The following is a 26,695-nucleotide window of genomic DNA, read 5'->3' as shown; positions in this document are numbered from 1 at the left end:
ATTTTGTTTTTGAATAGTTGATACTAATTTCTTTGATTGAAGATTTTGATTTTGGATAAATTAAATTGAGTTTGCATTTATTTTTAAAAGGACTTTTTGTTGCTCTGCTTAAATGTTACATTTAGTTTGGACTGGTAATGCCAATAAGTATAATTATCCCCGCTTAAGTTACTAACTGGTATCAAGACGACTCTTTTTATGTGACAGCATCTGCAGTGCCAAGGGAAAATGTAGGTCATTTGTTTAAATGTTTTTTTTGTTTAAATTTTTTTTTTTTTACATGTTTAACATTTAAACAAGTTACGCGTACCGTCCTGGACCTTTACCTTGGACTGGTCTGTGCTTGGGTCTAACTTTACTGTGAACCGTGAACTTAAAGCCACAATCAGGATTAGATAGACTGTGAACACCGGGAAGGTGTGGTTTATTCTCACTTCATAGAGCCACTTTCCTTGAGCTGCTGTCAAGTGCATATATTACTATAAAGATATGCTTAAGAGAGATCTCCTTCAAAATAAAAGCACCTATTTACAAGTAAAATGAGGCTCATACTGAAGGTCAAGTTTGGTTGATAGCCATTTGAAATTTTTGAAATTCCTTTAAAAAATATCTCTTTACAATTGTAATTTTTACACTCAAAACTAGCAGGACAGCTAATCATAGAACATCATAAATGGAACCATGTTAGACTATAACCGTGCAAAGCATTTTGTTTTACATTATCTTTCAAAGAAAAAGTTAGGAAAAAAACAGGAGTAAAAGACACTACAAAAACTGTAAAATCAAAAGCCAAAGGCAGCATAATATTTAATTTAGTATGTGGGGCTCACAGGAACAAGTTGACCATTGTGATACTCGTTATGCCATAAGCACAACTAGTTTACAAACAAAACAAGCTCTTAAAAAACATCAAAATAACAAAAAAAATATCTCCACTTTAATTAGTTGCATCTCTCTGTTTCCTCCTCGTTCATTGTTCATCATATCGACTCCGATGCTGATGAATGATTACGAAAACAAAACCCTCCCATCGCCGGTGGATTTTATTTTGAAAGCTCACACCGGAAGCTTCCCTCCGTATTCTGTGTGCCTTGACTTCGTCTCCCATAACGCAGCTGGTGGCTGCTCCCGTGCGCTGACAGCAACAGCCGCGCGGCTCTTATATGAACGTGACCCGCGTGTAGGCGCCGTGACTCGCTGCTCGGCCTTCCTGCGGCTCGCAGCGGCTCCTCGCACTCTTCGCTTCACACTTCACCGCCATGTGACACCGCGGCGGGACTTCTTATTGGAAAACTTTGTCTGCAACTGGTGTCTGCGCAGCGAGAGGTGAGCAGAGTATCTCCATATTGTTTGAGACATTGGGCATGTTGATGTTTGTGGTAAAGCAGGCAGACATGTATGATGACTGCCCCTCTGGTGTATTACTAGTGTGTATGCTACAGGCAACAAGTAGGAGGCCTGTAAGTCTGTGTGTGTGTGTGTGTGTGTGTGCGCGCGCGCGCGCGCGCGTGTACTTTGACCGGTGGGTTAATGGGTGACAGAATAAGCTCCAGCCAAAGAAGTCATTATCAAGATGGGGAGATTTTTATTCAATAATTTCTAGGTTCAAACTGGACATATTCCGCTTTTCTCACAGACTTCGTAAAGAAAGATGCTGCTGGTCCAACACGTATCACCCACGTGCACGTCTGATGACGTGAAGATGTGTATCCATACTTGTAGATATCCATATGAATGCCGGATGTGTGTCTCTGTGGTCTGGGCATCGGGCGTTTACATTCTCCACAGATGTGAATGTTCTCCTCCAGAAAGCAGAAAGCACTCATCTCTGTGTAAACAAGCAGCTGCGATGCAGAGGAGCTCACAAAGGATCTTCTGGTTCCAACTCTGATGCTGGATCACAGCAACAACCTCCAGTTCGAGCTGAGCTTTATTTTGTATTTTATATGTGTGTATATATATATATATATATATTCTTATTTTCTATTTAAGACTTTCATAAAATGTGTGCAGAGTTTTAATAGTTTTTTAAGTTGTATTTTATAAAGATTAGGACATGTAAGGACATTGCTATTATTATTAGCTTGGTTGAATTATTCTTTCATGTCGCAAACTCACAGTCAGCTCCTACTGGTCTGTGACCTAAATGTATCCCACAGCCTTTCATATTTAATATTCAAGTTTAATCTGTTTTAAAGTACCTGCAGTAAATGTAAAGCCTCGTGCTGTCGACCTGAGGGTCTTCTACAGCGGAGAAAACCATTCAACGATACTTCCCCCATTCTGTGTCGCCAGTACTCCTCACTGTATAAATAAATATATACATATATATATATATATATATATATATATATATATATATATATATATATATATACATGAGGTTCGGCTTCTTTCTGCAGAGCTGTTTTCATATCCGTTTCCGCCTGGCTCTCGGGAGGCAGGGAGGTTTTAGTATGGGAAGCGACATGACCTTGGGCTTTTGTGTAAAAGGCATGCACTTCTGGCGAATCACCAAGAAACGTACTGTCACTTCAGATTTTGTTTTATTTGGCTTTGACCTTTGTGTCTACTTTTTTGGGGGGAATACATGCTTGTTTTCTCATTTTATCTCGGCGCATCTGTGTGTGTGTGTGTGTGTGTGTGTGTGTGTGTGTGCATATACAGGACTGTCTCAGAAAATTAGAATATTGTGATGAAGTTCTTTATCTTCTGTAATGCAATTTAAAAAACAAAAATGTCATGCATTCTGGATTCATTACAAATCAACTGAAATATTGCAAGCCTTTTATTCTGATTTATTGCTGATTATGGCTTACAGCTTAAGAAAACTCAAATATCCTATCTCTAAATATTAGAATATCATGAAAAAGTATACTAGTAGGGTATTAAACAAATCACTTGAATTGTCTAATTAACTCGAAACACCTGCAAGGGTTTCCTGAGCCTTGACAAACACTCAGCTGTTATAAATCTTTTTTTTTACTTGGTCTGAGGAAATATTAAAATTTTATGAGATAGGATTTTAGAGTTTTCTTAAGCTGTAAGCCATAATCAGCAATATTAAAATAATAAAAGGCTTGCAATATTTCAGTTGATTTGTAATGAATCCAGAATGCATGACATTTTTTATTTATTTATTGCATTACAGAAAATAAAGAACTTTATCACACTATTCTAATTTTCTGAGACAGTCCTGTATATATACATATATATTTATCAGTGTATTAGCTGCATACATGTTTGCCAACTGCATAAATAAGGAAGTTACCTGCCCTGTAACGCTGGTCTACATATTTGTTCAGGCCACATTTTCTTAATTATTGAGTTTTGTCATCCTGCATGAATGAGACTAAATCTAATTACATGGTAATAACAAAGCAGCAGTGGGCAAAGAGCTGAAAGCTAACAAGCCTATGTTTGGAGAGCAGCACTAATTCCTCTGACTCTTGAGTTCAGGTGATTTGATGATGTTACGATGCTTTTTAAATCACATATTTAAATGTATTTCATTAAAGATTCCCTCATTGGACAAATTCATTAATTCGAGAAACTTGATAAACATATTTTGTTTGTAGATGTGTTTTTATGTGCACCCTTTAGATTGCCCCCTAGTGCAGTATCTAGTTTAGATAAATATTACTATATGCTAGGTCTGTGGAAATAATCATAAAATAGTCAGAAAAGAGTATTTACAGTATATAAATCAGTGTTATTTTATATTCCTGCCGTTCCTGCTCTCTGCCCTTTGATGCACAATAGAGCGCAGCATATGATCCTAAAAAAAAGCAACTGGACTCGACACATTTTCAGTTTTATTGAAATTGTTTGCCCAAAGTCGAAAGAGCAAAGTCGTCTAATTTGGGGAAGTCAGAAATTCAATTTTTTCATCGGTAAAATTGTCGCTGATATAACTCCCAGCTCCATGAAGCAACGGCCTCGCTCCGCATGAGAGGTGTGTGAGGTAGTCGCTCTTCAACCAAAACATTCAAACTCTGAAACCTCTTCCATGAAGGAACGGTGCTTTACCGTATATATTCCTTATCGGCATTGTCTGTGTGCAGCAGGGAGGTTTTCTCTCACAATTAGCTGCCAGCTGCTGGAGACTGACAGTGGAGAGGTTTGAAGGTCAACGCTTCAAAGGAAACTCTTCCACATCTGCTTTTACCCCCAAATGGTAACTGAAGCAACCAACAATTGCCTCCTTTCTGTTCTCTTAAAGTGACTCATTTGTTTTAGGAGTCGGATCCTTGGCAACAGACACAAGGCCATTGGAAACTGAAGAGAAAATAAACAGCTTTTTTATTTAAAAATGTTTTCAGCAGCATGTGACCCGGTCGACTTTTACAATATCCTCACGAGTGTAATAACATTTTTAATTTCGGTTTGCGTGTAATTGATGGCGGTGCTGCATATTTTGATAAGAAGGGGTGTATTACTTCATTTCATTAATCATTTTTCCACGATTGGAGCCGAAACAGATGAGCTGGCGGTCGGTTTGGTTTTAAACCTCAAACGGAGAGAATACCTCAAACTCGTCGATTTCCTGGCATCGCATCAGATGTTGGGTAAGAATTGATAAACCCAAAGAAGTCGGAGGTAAAGCCCTCGTCCTCCTGCCAAGGCACGCTCGCTACGATCAGCCAGAAATGGATCATTTGTCAAACCGAGTGTCATTTAACAGAAGAAACGAAAGCTGACGTTGGCTTGAAGCTGTTGAAACAGCTGAGAGTGATGGACTCTCAAACTATTCGTTGTGTGTGTGTGTGTGTGTGTGTGTGAAGGCTAATGTGTATGAAACTTCACAAAGTCAATAAACATCTGTGAATACAAGCATTATTACGAAATTAAAATTGCATACAAGTGACTTCATTCAGCATTTTAACCATTTTTGGTGAAAATGAACCTAAAACAGCTGGAGAGCGACGCCTCTACGTGACCTACGTGAGCAAATACTGTCAGCGAGAACGTTGGGAAGACAATATTTGACACTTTTGTCCACGGGCAACGCCAAAATCAATAAAATAAAAGTTCCTTTGGAGTTGCTTTAGATGAAAAGGTTAAAATAAAGCGAAGGCTTCAAAGAAAGAAAGCCTCTCTGGTCATGGACGGATTAAGAAACCACGGGCCCCTGGGCCTGGACGTGTCAAGGCCCCCCCCGCAAAAAAAAAAAAATAATAATAATAATAATTTAAATATATTTTTATTTATTTATACATCGCTAACAAAACAGTCCGTATGGAACAACGATACCGAAGCTGAGCAGACAACATAACGCGAATTATATGACCATGACATGAATGACTTAAGCCTAGCATATACCGGCTATGGCGCATCGTGTCATATCATCATATCAATACAAAGTTAATAACAGCTACTTCACGCAGAGGCTCTGGATTAGGGGCCCCCTGAGCTCATGGGCCCCTGGTGCCGGTAGGCTCGTTCGGTAATCCATCCCTCAGTAGGACTATTGGGGCCCTGTTACTGACATGAATGACTTAAGCCTAGCATATACCGGCTACGGCGCATCGTGTCATATCATCATATTCATATCAATACAATGTTAATAACAGCGACGTCACGCGCGGAGGCTCAGGCCCAGGGGCCCCCTGAGCTCATGGGCCCCTGGGCCTGGGCCCGGTAGGCCCGTTGGTTAATCCATCCCTGTCTCTGGTGTGTTACAAAGCATCAGGGGAAGTATTAGGGCTCTTATTCTGGACACAGGAATACAAGCGTAGAATATTTAAAGATTCTGAGAGCAGTTTTAATATTTGATTTAGCTCGTCGAGACGTTGTCCACAGTTACTCAAGCTGTCAGCTGTAGACACGAAACAGCCGGAGGGCGATCGGCCATGAAAGTAACGATCGGTACGCGGAGACGACTCCATTTCCCAAAAGCGTTTCCACAGCCGTGAGAGAGATTCCTCCGATAACATTTTAATGCGACATCATCAACATTTATATTGCTGATTTACACGGTAGCAAAAGTATTTAATGGTCAACTGTGCTGGTTTGCAACTCTGTGAGTTTAATTACCGCCAGTTCTCGGCGGGGCTCATTTTCCACTTGCCGCACAAGACCTCAGTTACTCTTATGGATTACGGCGTTTTGCTGGCGAGCAACACCCCGAAACGTCTCTCGGCCATTTGGGGATATTAATGGAGCAGTTTTTCTTTGTGGATTAACGACTTTTCAAAAGGGATATAAAAAACATCATTCAAGCTTCTTTTGCCAGAGCTCTGTGGCCATCTTCAGCCAATGGCTCAGGTCTCATCACACTCATCGCTGTAAAGCATATTGCTTTTGAATTATTGGTATTTTTTGACAAATGTCGGCGCCTCTTGAGAACAAACTTAACGTCGCCGTTGCACTTCGGCTGACCACGACTGTTTCTCTCTCCGCCTTGTAGGTGGACGGCCCTCGGCGTGCTACCGCTCGACGATGTGGGACGATGACTGGACAGAGACGGAGCGCTGAATATCTTCCCTGCACGGGGGGGGGGGGGGGGGTCGGACTGCGTTCACTATCCTCTGGATCATCTGATATCAGTTTGATGACGTGATCCGTCTTGTTTTTTTTATTTACGGCGAGCAGAGTCAAATCAACGTTTTTTGGGGGAGTCATCCGTCATCCTGGGAGTCTACAAGTGAGCTCATGAGACACATTACACCCCCCCGCCTGTGTGGGGAGATCCACTGGTCTTCGCTTTGATATTTCAAGGCCGGTGAACTCGCCACCGGCAGAAAGCTCCACCCTCGGCTCAGATATTGTTTGTCGGCGATGCGTTGAAGCTCGGGGATACTGAGAGCGTCTATAGTTGCGATGGCCGCCGCCTCCTCGCTAGAAAAGGACCAGCCCCTCCTCCAGCTCCAGGAGGCGGACTCCAGACGCATTGGCTGCCGCGTCCTTCCGCCGGTCCTCAGCTCCGCCTCTCCTGGCTTTTCCATGGACACCGGGCAGCCCATCTGCATCCCCTCGCCGTACACCGACCTCGGGCACGACTTCGCCACCATTCCTTTCTACAGTCCGACGATCTTCACGTACGCCAGTCCGGGCATCTCGGACGGCCCCGCCGCCGTCCATCGGTCACTCAGCCCCGCCCTGTTCTGGCCCAGCCACGGCCACGTGGGGCCCTCCATACCTCTGCACCACCCCCAGACTCGGCCTCAGCAAGGGCAGCCGATCCAGAGTCCGTGGGTGGAGCTGGTGCAGCGGGACAGCGTCTTAACAACCAGGTAGGATGGTGACCCCCCCCCCCCCCCCCAGCTCACCTGTCTGTAGCACAGCAGCAACTAATGGGTCACTAACTGGGTCACTCAATCTGTTGATTATTTTTGCGATTAATGTCACAACCACAGGTCATCTTTTCAAATTGCTTGTTTTGTCGAACCAACAATCCCAAAAAAACAACTGATAAACACAGCAAGTACTCTCACGTGATGAGCTGCTACCTGAGCCTTCATATGTGGCTCAACTTACTCATTGATCATCAAAACTACTGAAGAATACTGTCACCTGACTAATCCATGAATGGACAAATTATTTCAGCCCGAGTCGGCATTCACAGTTTCATTTTTAAAACAAAATCGTCACGAAGATGATCATTCGTCCCGTCGCTGTCAATTATTGCTCCCTCATCGAAGGTTTCCGAAAAGCCCGAAACAATCGAATGACGGTAATGATTTGTGCAAATGGAACAACCCGTTCATTACATGACTTATTCCACGCGCCTTACTTGTCTGGGAATGATGACTGAAACGTTTATCTGTCAGTAAGAGCGTGAGGAGGTGTTCTCAGGAGGGCGAGGACGGCGTGGCGTCATCCGGCGGGAAGGCGGACCTCCACTACTGCGCCGTGTGTCACGACTACGCCTCCGGCTACCACTACGGCGTCTGGTCGTGCGAGGGCTGCAAGGCCTTCTTCAAGAGGAGCATCCAAGGTGAGATGCGGTCGGTCGCCGACACGACTGCAAACCAGAGGGCCTCGTGTCCCGGATGTGAGAGACGTGTTATGGAGCATTTTAACAATTTTGTTCCTGCATTTCAACCCGTTTTATTTAGATAAGATGAGATAAGTTAAGATATTCCTTTACTCGTCCCACAGTGGGGACATGTTAGGATCACAGCAGCGGGTGCACATTAGAGCATTAATAAAAATAAAAGATGAAAATAAACACTAACAATACTAAATACTAATACTAAAACACTAAATATACAGAGGAAACTAAATATAAACACAAGGCAGTGACCAAAGTGAATTTTAATATTTTAATATTTTTTATATTTGCGATTGTAAATCTGTGGTCGTGATGGAGGTCGGAGGAGATGTCAGGATGTTAAAAACACGTTGAACTTCACAACACGGAGAACATCACAACATCAGGGCACAGCTGGGCGTGGCCAGGTGGAGGCGTGTACTCCCCGTTATCATGTGAAGGGGTTGGAGATAATCTGTGGATCCCGAACTTTTCCTCGTGAAGTCCTGGTTTTCCTTCGAGGCTTTAGCTTTACTTTGAGTTTTCTGCTGTTCAGCACATCACGATGAACACGGCTGTAGAGTTGTGGTCCGTTCTCAAGCTGTGATCCAAGAGCGTGCATCACTAACATGGATCAATACGGGGATCAGAGTACAGTTGGCATCCACATTTATGAGCTCACACACAATTTGGTCGGTGCTCATTTTGCGGTGAGACGGCGCGAAGCTCTTGAATATATCAACGTCCGAGTCGGTCTGGTCCTCAAAATACATTTATTTTCTACTTTTCTCATTTCATCTCGGTCTCTGCCAAGTCCATTTTTTTTCCCCCTCCTAACTTCTTTCTGTTTTTCCTTTTTGTCCTCATCTTTTCTCTCTCCTCCTCCCGGTGTGGTCTCAGGACACAACGAATACATCTGTCCAGCAACCAATCAGTGCACGATAGACAAGAACCGCCGCAAGAGCTGCCAGGCGTGTCGCCTTCGCAAATGCTGTGAAGTTGGCATGACCAAGTGTGGTGAGTGTCATTGTGTCTTCTGTGTTCTCTTATTTTTTTATTTTCGGCCCACAACGAAAATCAAACTGTGACCAGTAAAGACATCGGTTAATTTTTTCTTCTTCTTCTTTTAACCGAGCGTCGTATGAAGTCAGGTGATCAGAAGTTCCCCGTGGCTTTGTTAGTCTTCGAGTGCTTCCCTCTTTTGCCCGGAGCAATACGATCCCGCTGCAGCAGCCAGGAAAGGTTCTTCAGTCCAACGTCCACCGAATGTGTTTCACAGCTGTGCAAAGGGGAGAAGATATCTGTTAGCGACCCACACTGTATTCAGATTGTTCTAAGTGTGTTTAAAAGCAGTCCGAATAATATTTTTATGATGTTTTATAGTGAGTATGAACTCACTAAACTGTCATTTCCACAGTTTTCCAGTTTTATTTCACTCTCACTTCTCTCGTAATCTAATTACATGGTAATAACAAAGCAGCGGTGGGCAAACTGCTCAAAGCTAACAAGCCTATGTTTGGAGAGCAGCACTAATTCCTCTGACTCTTAAGTTCAGGTGATTTGATGATGTTACGAAGCTTTTTAAATCACATATTTAAATGTATTTCATTAAAGATTCCCTCATTGGACAAATTCATTAGTTCGAGAAACTTGATGAACATATTTTGTTTGTAGATGTGTTTTTATGTGCACCCTTTAGATTGCCCCCTAGTGCAGTATCTAGTTTAGATAAATATTACTATATGCTAGGTCTGTGGAAATAATCATAAAATAGTCAGAAAAGAGTATTAACAGTATATAAATCGGTGTTTCTTTATATTTCTGCAGTTCCTGCTCTCTGCCCTTTGATGCACAATAGAGCGCAGCATATAATACTAAAAAAAGCAGCTAACTGGACTCGACACACTTTCAGTTTTATTGACATTTTTGCCCAAAGGCAGCCCGAGAGCCGGATGACATTGGCAGCTCTGTTTTTGGTCTCCTGAGGGAACTCGGCAGAGCAAAACACAAAACCACTGCTGCTGCTGATGAAGCTCCAGAACTATATGAGGTGTTAATGAGCAACTGTTCGTCCTATTGTGATGATATGTCAGTGTTCTCACAGCTTTGTTTACTGCCTCCCAAAGAGGCCACAACTGAATCACAACAGTCATATTTCCCTCTTGTAAAAGGCGTTGCCTCTTTGTCTCTTTGTCTCTGTGTCTCTTTGTCTCAGGTATGCGGAAGGAGCGTGGAAGCAGCAGGAACCCCCAGGCCAGGCAAGTGACCCGTCTGTCCTCAGAGGGCCGAGCCAACGGGCCGAAGACGTCGGCCGGACCGGCGGTCAGTTCGTTAAACGAGCCCCACCCCCCTGCGCTGACCCCGGAGCAGCTGATCGGGCGCATAATGGAGGCGGAGCCGCCGGAGATCTACCTCATGAAGGACATGAGGAGGCCGCTGACGGAAGCAAACGTCATGATGTCGCTCACCAACCTGGCGGATAAGGAGCTGGTGCACATGATCAGCTGGGCCAAGAAGATCCCAGGTGTGTGTGTCTGGCATGCGGGGAACCTTCAAATAGCCCGGAGGGAAATTACAGTCAATTTTGGTGACATTGCATGTGTTAAGCAGATGTTTGTGTAAAAGATCCACTTGCAGTAAGTAAACCATACACTCTGAGGTCTTATGCAACATGGGCTCTCAGCCCTCAGTGGCACCTTGTTGTTGTGCTTTCCGCTTAACTTTTACCATGAAATGACGTGTCACCCTTTATGCTTTACACACAGTCACTTCTCACGACTTAGCAACTAATATCCTGCTGCCCGTTTTTTTATTCTTACACTGACAAGTCATACACTAGTGGATGAAATATGAAGCTACGGAGCGATACGCGTCATCGGTTTCGCAGGAACGTGAAAACGTCTTTGTGCGATGTTCAGAAATGCACTTAGTAACGCATCGAAAGAGACTCAATTAGCATTATTCCGTATTCGTTGGTCACAGCGATTTGGCTGCTCGGCCCCAAGAAATGGAAAAGACACGGGGGCTCCGATGTGAATAGCAAAACACATTTTGTTCATTTTAGTTCAAGATGACTCCAAATGCCTTTCCAAAAAAGTGCAACGCAAGAGAAAAATGCTCCAATGACATTTGTGTGACGATCTTCTTGTTCCTCACGCGGCGGAGCAGTGGAGTCCGCTGCACACCTGAGTTAGTTATCGGCCGTCTCGCGGCCAGCCGCTGTAATTACCTTCGCATTGAAAATGCGGAAGGTTATGTTTTGATCGCGTATTTGTATGTGTGCGTGTGTGTTATTCGCATAAGTCAAAAAGTATTAAACCGAATCGCATGAAATTTGGTGGGATGATTGGTTATTATCCGGGGACCATTTGATTAGATTTTGGGATCGATCGGGTCAAAGGTCAAGGTCAAGGTCATGAAAAGGTCAAAATCGTATCAATTTGTATCCAATTGGCATGCAACTAATGCCAAAATGTTCATAATTCAATGCCCAATCTTGTGATATGAGAAGGTATGCGCTCTACCGAGTGCCCGTTCTAGTTGTCTGCTTTATTCAGCATGGGAGTCGAGTCGGAGCTGATTGAGTCACGCTGCTCGCCCGCAGAATATGAACGTTTGGGATCAAATGGAAAGCTGGGAGCTTCAGGCGATTTTCAGCCACAGCTTCTCTTCCTTTGCTTCAGGCAGAAACCTTTTCCCTCACCCTGAGGTGACATGTTTGTGTGTCTCAAAGTTTGTCTAAAAACAGATAATGGCACATGCCACAGAGACAGTGGGCACATGGCCTCCAACATGGAGTCCTGAACTTGTTTCTAACCTTCATTAACTTCATTAATAACGACTGTTGTTTGTTCCCTTCACCCGTCTGCACACGGTTACCTCCCAAGGGACTACAGATGGAAACTAGCCTCCCGGCTATAATCTGGCATATTTACATGTACATTGTACTGTCTATCAATATGCACTGTCCCTTATTCTCTAAATAAATAAATAAAATAAATTTGATCTTTTCCCTCAGGGTTCGTAGAGCTCAGCCTCCTGGACCAGGTGCACCTGCTGGAGTGCTGCTGGCTGGAGGTGCTGATGATCGGCCTGATGTGGAGGTCAGTGGACCATCCGGGGAAACTCATCTTCTGCCCGGACCTCAGCCTGAGCAGGTACCACCGCCAACGCCGCGCACACCTGCTGCACACGCTTGATGTAAAGGGACTAAAAGGGTTTGGCATATACTGTTGATGTTAGGATTAATGTTACCCACATGTATTAAAGCATATATATAAAGAAAGTAAGTAACAACAAATGCGAGACAAAAAATGCCACTGCATATTTTCTCCACCAATTCAGTTTACTACTTTACTTTTTATTTTATTTTTAAATTCACCAGAGAGTACTTACTGAAAGATCTTCTGTTAATCTATAAATAGTAGTCCTTCTACATATCTTAGTCTGGTAGCTTAACGTTTATTTGTTATCGCGTTGAATGTTGTTATGCTCTGCAGTTCCTCTCTATACATTTGTTATGCTTGTTACTACTGAGTGTCTGACGAGGCCGCTGCTCAAGGACTGTTTGCTGTATGAAACTACACTTGTTGTTACCACGGTAACCAGTTAGTCACAAAATTAACCAAGAGTGAAAGTGTAATCATTTTGACCAGGATTCCACTTGAAGTCGTAACTCTTGTTTGTTTAATTATGATTGGAAAATGAAATACTGGTGGTTAATGTTTTGTCAGTATCGGTCTTAAAAACCCACTTTACCCCCGTTTATTGAGAGTATAATGACCTGAACTTAAAGATCTCTATCCCACATTGCCTGCTGCAATGCAATATGGATCATACTGGTAATAAATAAAGACGTAGCTTCATTTCCTTTTTAAAAATTTTTTATGTGGGAGTTCAGACTGCTCCCTCCTCCGCAGCACCGTCAGTTAGAAACTGACTGTGAACAAGCAGCAGCAGCAGCAGCAACAACAACAACAACAACTTCTAAAGCTTGAACAAAGTGTCCTGACCTCTGGCTCAGCGACACTTCCTTTGTGGTGACCCGCGTCATCACATCATACCTTCGAGGCGGAACAACAACACATGGAAAAATGATTCCTCCTGTGCGGGTATAGTTGTGATGAGTACAAATAAAGATTCCACACCGAAAACATTACGAAAGTACAGAACTATTACCAACAAATGGCACTTTAAATATAATAAGTAATGGCCCCTGTCACATGACTATATTATTTGATTAATAATAAGTAAAGCCGGAGGAGAGTGAGGGGCCCTGAGCCCACGCGGCCCCCGGACCATTGAGATCATATTTGAAGTGCTGGTATGTACGACTCATTTAGAAAAGCAACTGGTAGCTAAAGCTGTTTGTAAAAAGTTCCTTCTGAAATGTAGCGAAGTTGAAAATGCGCTCGCTTCCCACGACTGGAATCTTCTGCTAATTCATTTATTTTCCTTTACGAAAAAGAAAAAAAACCTGTTACACGCGTACCGCTTCGTTGCCGTCTTTTGGATCGCGGTGGGAGTCGAACACCAATGCATACCTGCAAGAAGTCACAGGATGTCCACCTAATTTCCCCCAAAAAAGGCGTAAATTAAGAGCGGTTTCTGTGTCTTTACACGGCAGAGAAGAGGGGAACTGTGTCCAGGGCCTCTCGGAGATCTTCGACATGCTGATAGCTGCCACGTCCAGGGTGAGAGAACTCAAGCTGCGGAGAGAGGAGTACGTCTGCCTCAAGGCCATGATCCTCCTTAACGCCAGTAAGTGTGTGTGTGTGTGTGTGTGTGTGTGTGTGTGTGCGTGTGTGTGTATGTATTTGTGTGAGTGTGTATGTGTGTGTGTGTGAGTGTGTGTGTATGAGTGTGTGTGTGTGTATGTGTGCGGGTGTGTGTGTGTGTGTGTGTGTGCCTCTTGTTTGCGCAGCCTCGGTCCTCTGTGTAAGTGATACAAAGAGATGTCGGTTCGTGTCTGAGGCTCCAGAACGTGTTTGATTGGTGTCTCATGTGATCTGGTCGGTGCGTCTTCTCCTGGTTGGCAAGACGACCGGCGCAATAACTTACCAGTGAAACCCATAATGGGAACGCTCTGTGTGCTCCCTTTGGTTCTGCTGAATGCTCAACGCAGCAGGATGAACAAGGTCAGAGCCTCTCTGGTGAGCAGCGATTCCAGGGAGTAATTAACGTCTGACTAATGTTTCTGTTTTTCTTTTAATTGCCTCAAGCTCTCTTTTTTTCTCGCAGCATTTTCTTCCATTTAAGCTTTTTTTTTTTTTTTTTTTAATCAGCAGGATGTCAACAGCAACCTATTCACACCGTTGGAAGGTCGGGAAGTGCTTTCACCAGATTTACAGCAGTTTATTCAGTCAAATATTAAAACAATATGTATGGCACAATAAAGGCGTGGCCTAGAGTCAGGGATGGATTAACCAACGGGCCTACCGGGCCTGAGCCTCCGCGCGTGACGTCGCTGTTATTAACATTGTATTGATATGAATATGATGATATGACACGATGCGCCGTAGCCGGTATATGCTAGGCTTAAGTCATTCATGTCAGTAACAGGGCCCCAATAGTCCTACTGAGGGATGGATTACCGAACGAGCCTACCGGCACCGGGGGCCCATGAGCTCAGGGGGCCCATGAGCTCAGGGCTATTAACATTGTTATTAACATTGTATTGATATGAATATGATGATATGACACGATGCGCCATAGCCGGTATATGCTAGGCTTAAGTCATTCATGTCATGGTCATATAATTCGCGTTATGTTGTCTGCTCAGCTCCGGTATCGTTGTTCCATACGGACTGTTTTGTTAGCGATGTTTAAAAAAAAAGTATATTTAATTTTTTACATTATTTTTTTCACTTCATTATTATTATTATTATTATTATTTTTTGCGGGTGGGGGGGGGGGCCCTTGACACGTCCAGGCCCAGGGGCCCGTGGTTTCTTAATCCGTCCATGCCTAGAGTGAAGGCTAACCTCGTGCTAACGTGCTCAGAGCAGATGCTGAACGGTCGCGGCGGCGTTGTCCGCGGCGCCAACGCGGCGCCGGTGAGTCGACGCCAACGTGTCCGCCGTGTGTCTCCAGACATGTGCCTCAGCTCGTCGGAGGGCAGCGAGGAGCTGCAGAGTCGCTCCAAGCTGCTGCGTCTCCTGGACGCCGTGACGGACGCGCTGGTGTGGGCCATCGCCAAAACAGGCCTCACCTTCCGCCAGCAGTACACGCGCCTCGCCCACCTGCTCATGATGCTCTCACACATCCGCCACGCCAGGTGAGAGGAGCCCTCCTTCTTCTTCTTCTTCTTCTATCTCTCCCACCTCCTTCTTCTTCTTCTTCCATCTCTCCCACCTCCTTCTTCTTCTTCTTCTTCCATCTCTCCCACCTCCTATTTCTTCTTCTTCTTCTATTTATTCTTCTTTCATCTCTCCCACCTCCTTCTTATTCTTCCTCCATCACTCCCACCTCCTATTTCTTCTTCTTCTATTTATTCTTCTTTCATCTCTCCCACCTCCTTCTTCTTCTTCTTCCTCCATCTCTCCCACCTCCTATTTCTTCTTCTTCTATTTATTCTTCTTTCATCTCTCCCACCTCCTTCTTCTTCTTCTTCCTCCATCTCTCCCACCTCCTATTTCTTCTTCTTCTTCTATTTATTCTTCTTTAATCTCTCCCACCTCCTTCTTCTTCTTCTTCCTCCATCTCTCCCACCTCCTATTTCTTCTTCTTCTATTTATTCTTCTTTCATCTCTCCCACCTCCTTCTTCCTCCATCTCTCCCACCTTCTTCTTCTTCTATTTATTCTTCTTTCATCTCTCCCACCTCCTATTTCTTCTTCTTCTTCTATTTATTCTTCTTTCATCTCTCCCACCTCCTTCTTCCTCCATCTCTCCCACCTCCTTCTTCTTCTTCCTCCATCTCTCCCACCTCCTATTTCTTCTTCTTCTTCTATTTATTCTTCTTCCATCTCTCCCACCTCCTATTTCTTCTTCTTCTTCTATTTATTCTTCCTCCATCTCTCCCACCTCCTATTTCTTCTTCTTCTTCTATTTATTCTTCTTTCATCTCTCCCACCTTCTTCTTCTTCTTCTTCCTCCATCTCTCCCACCTTCTTCTTCTTCTATTTATTCTTCTTTCATCTCTCCCACCTCCTCCTTCTTCATCTTCTTACATCTCTCCCACCTCCTTTTTCTCTTCTTTTTCTTACATCTCTCCCACCTTCTTCTCCTCCTCTTCCTCCTCCTTCATGCCAGGTGAGAGCAGCCTGGGAACGTCCTTGATGCTAACTGATGTATTAACTCACTTCTTAATTCCTGTTTGACCAATATTATCTCTCCTCCTCTTCCTCCTCCTCCTCCTCCATCATCATCATCTCCATGCAGCAACAAAGGCATGGACCACCTCCACTGCATGAAGATGAAGAACATGGTGCCCCTGTACGACCTGCTGCTGGAGATGCTGGACGCCCACATCATGCACGGCTCCCGGCTGCCCCGCCGCCCCCCCCAGCAGGAGCCCGGCGGCCAGACGCAGGTTCCTGCTCGGCCCCACGGCTCCAGTAGCGGCCCCTCGGAGACCCGGGCTCCCAGCAGCACTGGGATTGGAGGCGAACCCAAGTAGTGGCAGGCGGCGGCGTCTTCACACGCTTTGCACACAGACGTCATTCTTGAGACTGAAGAGACGTTTGGCTGGAGCGTTTGGCTGAACTCTGACCCCTGAAAGGTGAAGCTGGAGCCCTGAGACACTCGTCACGGTGGACCGCTGAAGATCTTGATGCTGCGCTGCAGACGGAACAATCGCTCAGTATTCACAGCCTTATCACGACATATTGAAAAGTCTGAGTGCAAACAAAGTGTCACTGGTGTGGCCGGTAGCACCAGCTTCAACGTTCACGTAACACGTCACTGCCATGATTCTCTTGAGCGGAGAAGCTCACGTTTCATTTTCATATACACATCGTGCATGTCTGGTCTTTTTCCAGGAGGTCCCGCAGAGAACGATCTGTGTAAATAATAACTAAAGAGATAACAATTGCGCTAATTAAAATGAAAGTTTATTTGCTTACTTGTCAAAAGTTCGATGCGATTGATGGATCAATACCACTCTCCCATACATGTGATAAATATGTATCGCATGTGGTTAGCTTAGCTTCGCATAACAACTGGAACAAGGGGAAAACGGCTAGCTATCGGCACCTCAGAAAGATAAACGTGCCATAAGATGGTTGTTTCATAATAATATGTCCTATTCCCTATTTTCTTTCAAGGAAAATGAAATATAATGTTAAGGAAGACAATATAGTTATTTAGTTAACGTTCAACGAGGACAGCTCCTGTAAAATATGGGAACTGTTGCTCGATAGAAAACATTGTTTTATTTTTGGTTAAAATTAATGTTAGTCTATTTTAGTAGTATAAGTAGAAACCCATCTCGCTTCGTGCGAAGACGGAAAACAAATCAGGTCGGCCACTGAAAGTTTGAAAAAGTAATTGAAGTGAAACCAGACGAGTCTTTCTCCTATTGACCACTAGAGGGCGCGTTGCAGCTCGTACTCACATGAGGGCCTTCTGCCGAGGACACCATTGGTCATGTACATTGGTCATTGGTCACGTGTACATTGGTCATGTGTACATTGGTCATTGGTCATGTGTACATTGGTCATTGGTCATGTGTACATTGGTCATGTACAAAAAAAAGTATCATGACGTTATTGCTCTTAAGACAACGCTGCACTCCGACCTGTGAAATTTTGTTTAAAGAACAGGCAAATTATTTTTGTATCTTTTAGAAATGTCATCGTGTGCACAGTAGTGCGTCGACAATCATGATCGCTGCAAGAAGGGTGCATAATATGTAAACATGTAGACCCCCCCCCCCCCCTCTGCTTTTCCTCTGGTCACGCTCTATATCCATTCTTGCAGACTGTATTTTCTCTGGTTTTACTGGACTACGAACAATGTCGTTTTTGTATTATGTTTATGCATTTATCCATTCTCTCTGTTTCACACCATAAAAGAAGAAAACGCATTGTACAGCTAATGCAAGACATATTAATTTTGGTTTCTAAGTGTCATTTAAAAATGTACAAACAAACCGTCCATCTTTTCTCCCCTTGTGTCAAAGATCCAGATAAATGAAAAACAAATGCAGAGCGTTCAATGTTCAGTGATGACTCGTTGGTGACTTTAGTGCTCTTTGGTGACTTTAGTGCTCTTCGATGGTTGAAAGCTCCACGATATAGAACCACCAGTGTCGACTGCGCTGGAGCTGATTAGCTTAGCATTAGGCTAATCACTGGAAGTGGGAGAAACAGAAAGCCTGATAATCTTTCAAATCCTAAAATCTGTTATAGATTTGTAATAAACCGGACTAAGTTTCAAAAGGCCCCAAGGCACTTCGAAAAATAATCAACTCCACTACATACTAGTTACTGCGTACTTATACTTCAGAGTAAAGTACATGCAATGCAGATTCAGGTTTGACAAAATTATCCAGCATCCTATTATAATTTAATTATCCACAACAAGCAGATGTAAGTAAATAAAAGCGCATCGTGAATGCCTTTCTTCTCTAAAAGTAAACCTTTTTAATGCAGGACTTTTACTGTGCAGTCTAGTTTTACTAACATTTCATAGTTTTACTTGAGTAAGAATGTTTTGAGTACTCATAACAACAAGCTGTTAAAGTGTCATACGCTTTCATGGGACAAAGTACGCAGTACACACTGAGTGAGCATCTAGACCAGACATGGGCAAACTACGGCCCGCGGGCCACATCCGGCCCGTTAGGCTTTTTAATCCGGCCCGCCGAACTTGTCCAAATCGCAACTTTGTTTACTTCCGGTGTGCGTTGGCGCGGAAAGTACTCGTCACACAAAACCCTTCACCATGATTTGTCAATCAGTTTGTCTGTCAACATTTTTCGAAAAAAACAACCAATGAACACTCAGTAAATCACAAGGGACCCGCCCACCACACAGGTGAGACTCATTTAGAAACAGCTCCAGTGATTTTGGCGAGCAGCGCGGAGCCTCGGAGGAGCTGCAGAGCCACGAGGAGGAACACGCAGCCAGAAGAGAGCCACTTGGACCGGGTAAGAGTCTTTACTACACGTTACGTGTCACGGTGTCCGTCCCGGTGTCCGTAACTTGTGCGCGGTGCTGACTAGTCTTGTATTTTACAGAGAGGATTCACCAGCGCCTGCAGCTCCGCCTGCAGCTCCGCCTGCAGCTCCGCCTGCAGCTCCGCCTGCAGCTCCGCCTGCAGCTCCGCCTGCCCGGCCAGCAGAGAGGTCTCGTGACATGATGTTATTATAGTGAAGCCATATTGTAAATAGTCTGTCAATAGTTGTGTTCTGTTTACTATTTCACAACATGTATATAATGTGGAATTTATTTTATTTTATGTACAATACATATTTATAAAAAAAAAAAATGTAATGGTCATTTTTTATTTGCACACACCCCATGAAACTTTATCTGCAATATGAAATCATTTCTCAGTCCCATCTTTATCATTTTGGTGAATGTGTGACAGACCACATCATTTTTACTAAAACAACGTTAATACAAAATTTGGTTTTCCTCATTTATTTAATTCAATTCAGTTTATTTGTAATTACAAATTTGTCTCGGAGTGCTTTACAATCTGTACATATAGACATCCCTGACCTTTGACCTTTGACCTCACATCGGATCAGGAACAACTCCCAAATAACCCTTCAGGGGGAAAAGGGAAGAAACCTTCAGGAGAGAACAGAGGAGGATCCCTCTCCAGGATGGACAGGTGCAATTACATGTCTCTAGCATTGTATTCAGATATTTCACTGCTTTTGTGAACCTATGACCTTTGGTAAACCAATTTCAAACACCAAAACAGTTCGTCCACATGAGTAAAGGTGTGTTTTCAGAAGAGATATGAATAATTTGTAAAAATCGAACTTCAATTGTCAGCTTTAGGGTCATATTTTCTCGAGTAAAGCGCTGTCAGTCTGTTTGTGACGGGTTCATACACATGCTGACCAGATGACGCCACACATCGCCCTCAATTTAAAGACCAGTTTCTAGTTTCTGCTGCAGGCAGGATATTTAATACAGTCTATCTCTCAGGACAATCCGTCCATTATTTTGCGGGGTTTAAAACAATTAGAAATTATTGAGCTTGAGTATGTCGTTGGGTAATAATTTGTTTTGAATGTTGAAAGTGATTCCATTGATCTCTTTCCAGTAAATGTTTTTACTTTAACTTTGCACCTTAAATTGAAATGTATAAAAAACAGACGCAATCTCCAGGTTTAATAAATTACATTGCGTGTCCAAATGCTCCTGGCCCGGCCCCTCTGTCACATTTTAGAACCGATTGTGGCCCGCAGGTCAAAAAGTTTGCCCACCCCTGATCTAGACGGCAGTCGGCCGACATCGGCCTGCGAAAAGTCGTAAACCAACCTCCACCATGACGAGGAGGGATTGTAATGATCTGGAAAACTCAGATCTCATATTAACGGGCTCCTTTTATTGCTTTTGCACAAGCCCTGTAAATGAATAAATAAAGTATTTTACGCATTATAAAGACACAAAGGTTGAATATCCTGTAAGCACTCCAATGAAGACCTGCGGATGCAAAGAGAAGTCTGACCGTATGGAAGTCTGTGATCATGTGACCCTGCTTCTGACTTGATGGATTCCCTCAGGACTCACGCCGGCCGCGATGACGTCATCACGCCTCGCTGCGGCCTTCTAGCGGCGACTTTAAACGAGGCTTCAGCTCGCCGCCCTCGATGTTCGGTATTTCAAGCTTCACTTTAAAAATTGAATTAGGGGCCCACAAGTATTTATTGTTGAACAACAGCTGGTTGCCCTTCTGGATCAAATGGTTGTGTTCACATTTCTATTTGTTCATCATTGAGTTTTAGATGGTGGGATTATGTTGGATTATGTTGGAGTGTTGGAGAAAGATTCAAGTTGTATCCGTGCGTTGCAGTCTTTATGCTAAGGTTACAGCCTGCAGGCTTGAGCTCTGTACTGCATGTTCAGTCAGTTTTGTTATTCTTCTCATCCGAACATTCAAACATTCAAAACGAGAAAACTAATTTCCTTAAAATTAACTATTTGTAATTTCTCCCTGAAAACACCTGAGATCTGGTGGATCGTCAAAGGGAAACTTTTGGGTTGGAAGTCTTGATCTGATTTAGGTTTTTTTTAAGATCACTATACGAACCAAAGCATCCCTCTGTAAAGTATTCACATATTCATTTGTTTGTTTTAGGCGAATTACAAAACATGCAACAGTGCACTTCACTCAACCTTTAAAACATATTCATACACCTATCTGTAGGAAATTGCCGTAAATATGTACAGTTGGCTTCATAAAGACATAATAATGACATTACAATGTTAACAGTGTCTTTTCTGTTAACAAAAAAGACATACTACACTTAACTATGAATTTTGTATTTTACTTTTTCTCCCATTAGATTGAAATGACTTTTTGATATTATACTATATATATATATATATCAAAATTTACCATTTCATTAAAATCATGGCAAAAGGTAATTTCACGAGTTATGTTTGTTTTGAATTGTCAAAGAGAAACTTTTAAATTGCAATTAATCTCAAAAGTATATCCTGAATCCGTTTGTAAAGTACACATTTATTTGTTCATCATTCTAGACATTCAGACAAGCGAACATTAGGAGCATAAATCAACCATTTGATGTTATAAATAAGCATTATATATAATTTTTTACATCCACTTTTCTGCTAAATCTTCAGTGTTTCAACAAGTCTGCTCAGTCAAGTCAAATAGCCTTTACAATTATATGTTTATGCAATAATGTATAAAAAAGTGCCGTATTTTTAAATGGTTGGCTTCATAAAGATAATATTAAAATGTTCACAAGTGCCGTTGACATATAAAATAAACTTTTCAGTTCAGTCTAACATAAACATAATTATGCATGATTTCTTTTGAAAGATACAAATAAATGTTAACAGTTCATAAAATCTAACGGGAACTTGTTTACAGTCTCTACAATGTGACTTCTAATTTATATTTTGTTTGTGAAATGAATAAAATCTGTTCAATGACCCCTGAAGAACATTTCTTTTGAAGACGACCACTTCATCAGCACCTGAACCAACTGTAGAAATGAATTCAAGAGGCTCCTGCTCCTCCTCCTGGTCCTCCTCCTGCTCTCAGCCTCCGTATCTCCTCCGTGAGCACGTCTCCGTCAGGTGGGCGGCGGGCCGTTGGTGTAGCGCAGCATGGGGTAGAAGGACCGGGCGAAGTTGTTGGCCCCGGTGCAGCCCGGGTCGCTCTCTGACTGGGGAATCAGACAGGGGAGCAGCAGGAGGAGCAGCAGGAGGAGGTGCAGGGGGAAGGCAGCTCGGAGGACCCTGTAGAAGAAGGAGCGAGGCGGGGGCGAGTCCTTCCTCTCTCTGCACGACACACGAGACACACACATTGAGTTTGTTACACGAAGTGGAGACGCTTCGGAGCGACGAGGACACGACTCGACACTCGAGTGGCTGCAGATTTGTTTTCAAGCAATCAAATAAACTTTTCACCAACAAAAAACATCATTAAATGTTACTTTATAAATAAATGGAAACATACTGAAGTCTTTCTGCGCACCTTTGAGTAGAAGAACCCGTCTTTGTGCTTCGGCGTTGGACGGCTGATGCAGTTTCACAATCCTGAATTAAAGACATATTATTATTTCACCATCTCCGTTCAACATGCTGCAGGTTCTTAAAGGTTCTTAAAAGTATTAAACATCAATTACCAAAGTAGTCACGCATTGGTGGAGCTATAAAAGTAATTATGAATATGCAAAGGTCGCTTTACACACAGGGGTTAAACTACTTCACTAATGGGGGAATGCAACATTTCATAAAAAAGAAAAACAAATAAAAGTATAATTTTCTTGACCGCCCAATCCTTTAATTGGGACACAACACACATTAAAAAAAAGACAATAACATTACGGACTAATATAAAGTAGCCTACAGTCATTGTATTCAAAGTGTGTGTTTGTGTTCTAGGGAACAGGATTGTGTTTGTTTGTCATATTACTCTTTATAATAAACCTTGCATTGGTGAGCAACTCGATTCGTTCCCTTGTGCTTTATTCCCTCCCCATCATTCATGTTTGTTAAGTGTGTCGCTGATGATGACTCTAGAACTCGGGAGGTGGTGACGAGGTCTTAAAATCATGAAAATGACCTCAAGAAAGAATTGAAAAGGAATTTAATTTAATTTCAAGATCCCTGCGTAAACCTCATAGTAAAAAATATATGGAGTCCATAAAAAGTCTGAAATAATAATTTCAGTATCGCTGTCTGACGTGACAAAGACAGGTTCATGGTTAAAGCCTCACCAGACGCTGATGAAGAGCGCCGAGGTCCTGGTCCACTTGGCCCAGCAGCATCCTCAGTTTGCTCCCGGTGACGTGGAGCTTCTCCTGGGCCTCGTCGGACCCCTCCGCCTCGTCCCCGGGCTGCAGCTGGGACCACAGCGCCTGGCAGGACGCCTGCTGGGTCTGCCGGCCCCGCAGCTCCTTCTGCAGCTCCTTCAAACCACAAACAGAAGAGACGGTGACGGGGAGGCGGAGCCAGAGCGAGTATATAATCCACGAAACACGCCGATGTGCTTACGGTGAGCGTGCTGACGTGTTGCCGCAGGGCGTGGTCCGGCGTGTCTGGGTCTCGGAGGTCCACGGCGTGGCGCCTGCTCTCGGCGTGGGCCAGCCACAGCAGCAGGGAGTGGAGGGTCTGGTGGAACTCCTGAGTGGAGAACAACACGGCAGTGGTATTTAGACCTCATTAGATCTTTTATTTCACGATACACTGGGCACTACGTTACCTTGAACCGCTTTTAAATATGCTGTTTCTGGACCGCTGCATACGCAGTGGAAATGGTGCAAATTAAAAATGTCTAAAAGCTGTGAGAATGGCATTAAAATACAAAAGAAAGTAGAAAAGTGTGATAAACTCAAGAGAACAATCCACCTTTTGTAATACTTCAAATGAAAAAAGACCTGGCAGAGTGAAGAGTGAGAGAGGTTTCACCAGCCAGTTCTTCCCATTTCAAAACACCACAAAGCTTTCATGAAGAATTCCTTCTCACCTGGCAGCGCGTCAGCGTTCCCCTCAGCCGGGAGTCCCAGTGCGAGAGGCCGGCCCGCGCTCGGCTCCAGGCTCGGTTCACGCCGGCCAGCCTCTCCCGCTGCTCCGTGGCTTCCTGAGGTCGCAGGTTGACCGACAGCATGATGGACTTGTAGCGAGTAAACGTCCTCTGCATCTCCTGCGAGACAATACCCGTGAATATAAACACAACCGCCGAGTACTCCGCATCAGACCGGTTGCATCCGGTCTCACGCCCCACCTTTAGCTCTGTGGCTCTGGCCGCCAGCTCCTCGATGCCGGCTGCCGGGTCAGACTGCTGGAGGCGCTCCAGCTCCGGGGTCACCTTCTCCAACCAGGAAGCGACGTCGTCGAGGACGGACGTGAGACGACGGGCCTCGTGGGGGCCGCTGGACTGAGCCTGCAGCAGCTCCCAGCGCTCAATCACGCCTGAGAGAGCAGAGACATTGAGTGACGGAGAAGTCGAAGCGTGTGTTTATTTTATCACAAGATTCTACGAAGAATCTCATCATGGTTAAATATTGATGAATAGACATTAGCACCAAATATGTCTCCTGGCCAAGCTTCCAGTCGGTCACACAGAGATGAAGAAACATCAGCGTGAGGTTTCAAAACACTGGAAGGAACACATCCTCCGCACCGCTGCACTTTAACATGCTGTATTAATGAATATTGTGTTTGGCCTTGAGCGTCTCTCACCCGACTGTTTGTCCGAGGCAGTCAGCCCCGTCAGCCCGAGGTCTCCCGGCTGCTCTTCGTCATCCAGGATCAGCGAGACTCTCTTGATGTCCTCGATGCTGCCGCTGCACTCAGACATGAGACGCAACTGCAGACACCAGAAAAAAGAAAGAAGACAAAGACAATGTTAGTGAAGTCAGCTGGAGCCGCAGACCGCCAGAAGCATGCGTTCATCGTTCGCAGTAATTGCCCTCCCCATCATCTGGTACTGGTTGACTCGAGTCCACTGGGGCGGTATTTGTAAAACGTACATAGCCCTGCTTTGTCGGGGTGCTGGTGAGGGTGGGGGCAGCCTCGGGGTCCAGCGGGGTTTCTGTGTCTCCCTGCGGTCGCCATCTCGGAGACTCGTGTCCAGCCATGGACATGCTCGAAACTGTTACACGGGGGGGAAAAGTCACACCAGCATTAATATGCAACGTCGTCATCTTTTACACATCGAATAGTATTTCAGGCTAAAAACATCTAATTTGGGTAAACTGTATTTCTCAAATGTGTTGACCTATAATAACACCGGTTATTATTGAGATGCAGGTGTTTCTGTTTCAATGAGGCATATAACGCTTGTATGTTTAACTCTCTATTTGGGAGATAAAAACATCAGGATACAATTCTCAGTCAGGATGTGGAACAATTCACTATTGTCGTTAACTATGTCCCTGAAGAACATTCACAGTGGTCAGTGGTCGACGATGAAGCGGTGACTGATGAAACACAAATCATCCACTCCGGAAAATTTTTATCATCGCTATGGTGACGTTTCCTTGATGCCATATTTCACATTCTTAAAGTGGCAGCAGAGAAATAATATGAGAAACCAGTCCGTAAACAATTAGGACAACAAGTGCAAAACATGAAAGGTTTTCATTTCCTGTCTGCCTTTTTCCAAATGTCCCTTTCCAATGACGGCGTCTCAGATAGTTCTGTGTAATAAACCGTCTGGTGGGTCCGATTAACATAAACACCTTATTTTCAGAAAAGGGTCATTTTAAGACTCAGTGATCAGTGGAGGCTGATCGAGGGATCTTTAAGGTTGAATGAACAGAAAAAGGGTAAAAGCAAGTGAGGAAGGTCACAAGGAAAGAGTTCAATTAGATGGGATAAAATGAGGAAAGTGTCAACAGAAGAGGGATCGAAATAAAAAGGTAGTTGGGCAAAGAAGACATGTCAAGAAACATGCAAGTTTGTGATGTGTGAAAAAAATGAATGAAAAATCTTCCATAACATCTTCATGCAGCCGCTGTATTAATCATGACCAGCATTAGACCACTGCTATTAGGACAGAGACATTCAAATTCCTATTTGGCAAGAAAATATAAGTCTCAAAACGAATAAAATAAAATGTCTGAACAGAGCTTTGACATTTCGAGATTGTTTAGTTTTATTTACACTACCGTTCAAAAGTTTGGGATCACCCAGACAATTTTGTGTCTTCCATGAAAAATCACACTTTTATTTATCAAATGAATATAAAATATAGTCAAGACATTGACAAGGTTAGAAATAATGATTAATATTTGAAATATTAATTTTGTTCTCCAAACTTCAAAATCAAAGGAAGGCCAGTTGTATAGCTTATATCACCAGCATAACTGTTTTCAGCTGTGCTAACATAATTGCACGGGTTTTCTAATCATCCATTAGTCTTCTAAGGCGATTAGCAAACACAATGTACCATTAGAACACTGGAGTGATAGTTGATGGAAATGGGCCTCTATACACCTATGGAGATATTTCATTAGAAACCAGACACTTCCACCTAGAATAGTCATTTACCACATTAACAATGTGTAGAGAGTATTTCTGATTAATTTAATGTTATCTTTATTGAAAAAACAGTG

The 26,695-nt window shown here is 43.6% G+C and overlaps 2 protein-coding genes across 2 annotated transcripts in view; one reads left to right on the top strand and one right to left on the bottom strand.

The window, feature by feature from the left end:
* Positions 1-1,128: 1,128 nt before the first annotated feature.
* esr2a (estrogen receptor 2a) lies at positions 1,129-18,072 on the top strand. Its single transcript, XM_056427852.1, has 9 exons — positions 1,129-1,326; positions 6,410-7,235; positions 7,773-7,939; positions 8,876-8,992; positions 10,191-10,499; positions 11,994-12,132; positions 13,602-13,735; positions 15,068-15,251; positions 16,357-18,072. Exons 2-9 carry the CDS (start codon positions 6,823-6,825, stop codon positions 16,592-16,594), a joined length of 1,701 nt encoding a protein of 566 aa, XP_056283827.1. The 5' UTR covers positions 1,129-1,326; positions 6,410-6,822; the 3' UTR covers positions 16,595-18,072.
* Positions 18,073-21,604: 3,532 nt separating this feature from the next.
* LOC130202391 (nesprin-2) overlaps positions 21,605-26,695 on the bottom strand; it is an 83,236-nt gene continuing 78,145 nt past the window's right edge. The window contains 8 exon segments of the mRNA XM_056427895.1: positions 21,605-22,412; positions 22,609-22,670; positions 23,354-23,545; positions 23,631-23,759; positions 24,103-24,279; positions 24,361-24,548; positions 24,819-24,945; positions 25,109-25,230. Of these exon segments, the coding sequence (XP_056283870.1) occupies positions 22,205-22,412; positions 22,609-22,670; positions 23,354-23,545; positions 23,631-23,759; positions 24,103-24,279; positions 24,361-24,548; positions 24,819-24,945; positions 25,109-25,230 (1,205 nt within the window). The 3' untranslated portion in view covers positions 21,605-22,204.

Source organism: Pseudoliparis swirei, chromosome 12, assembly GCF_029220125.1.
Source record: "Pseudoliparis swirei isolate HS2019 ecotype Mariana Trench chromosome 12, NWPU_hadal_v1, whole genome shotgun sequence".
NCBI classification, from domain to species: domain Eukaryota; kingdom Metazoa; phylum Chordata; class Actinopteri; order Perciformes; family Liparidae; genus Pseudoliparis; species Pseudoliparis swirei.
This window is presented reverse-complemented; position numbering and strand designations above follow the sequence as displayed.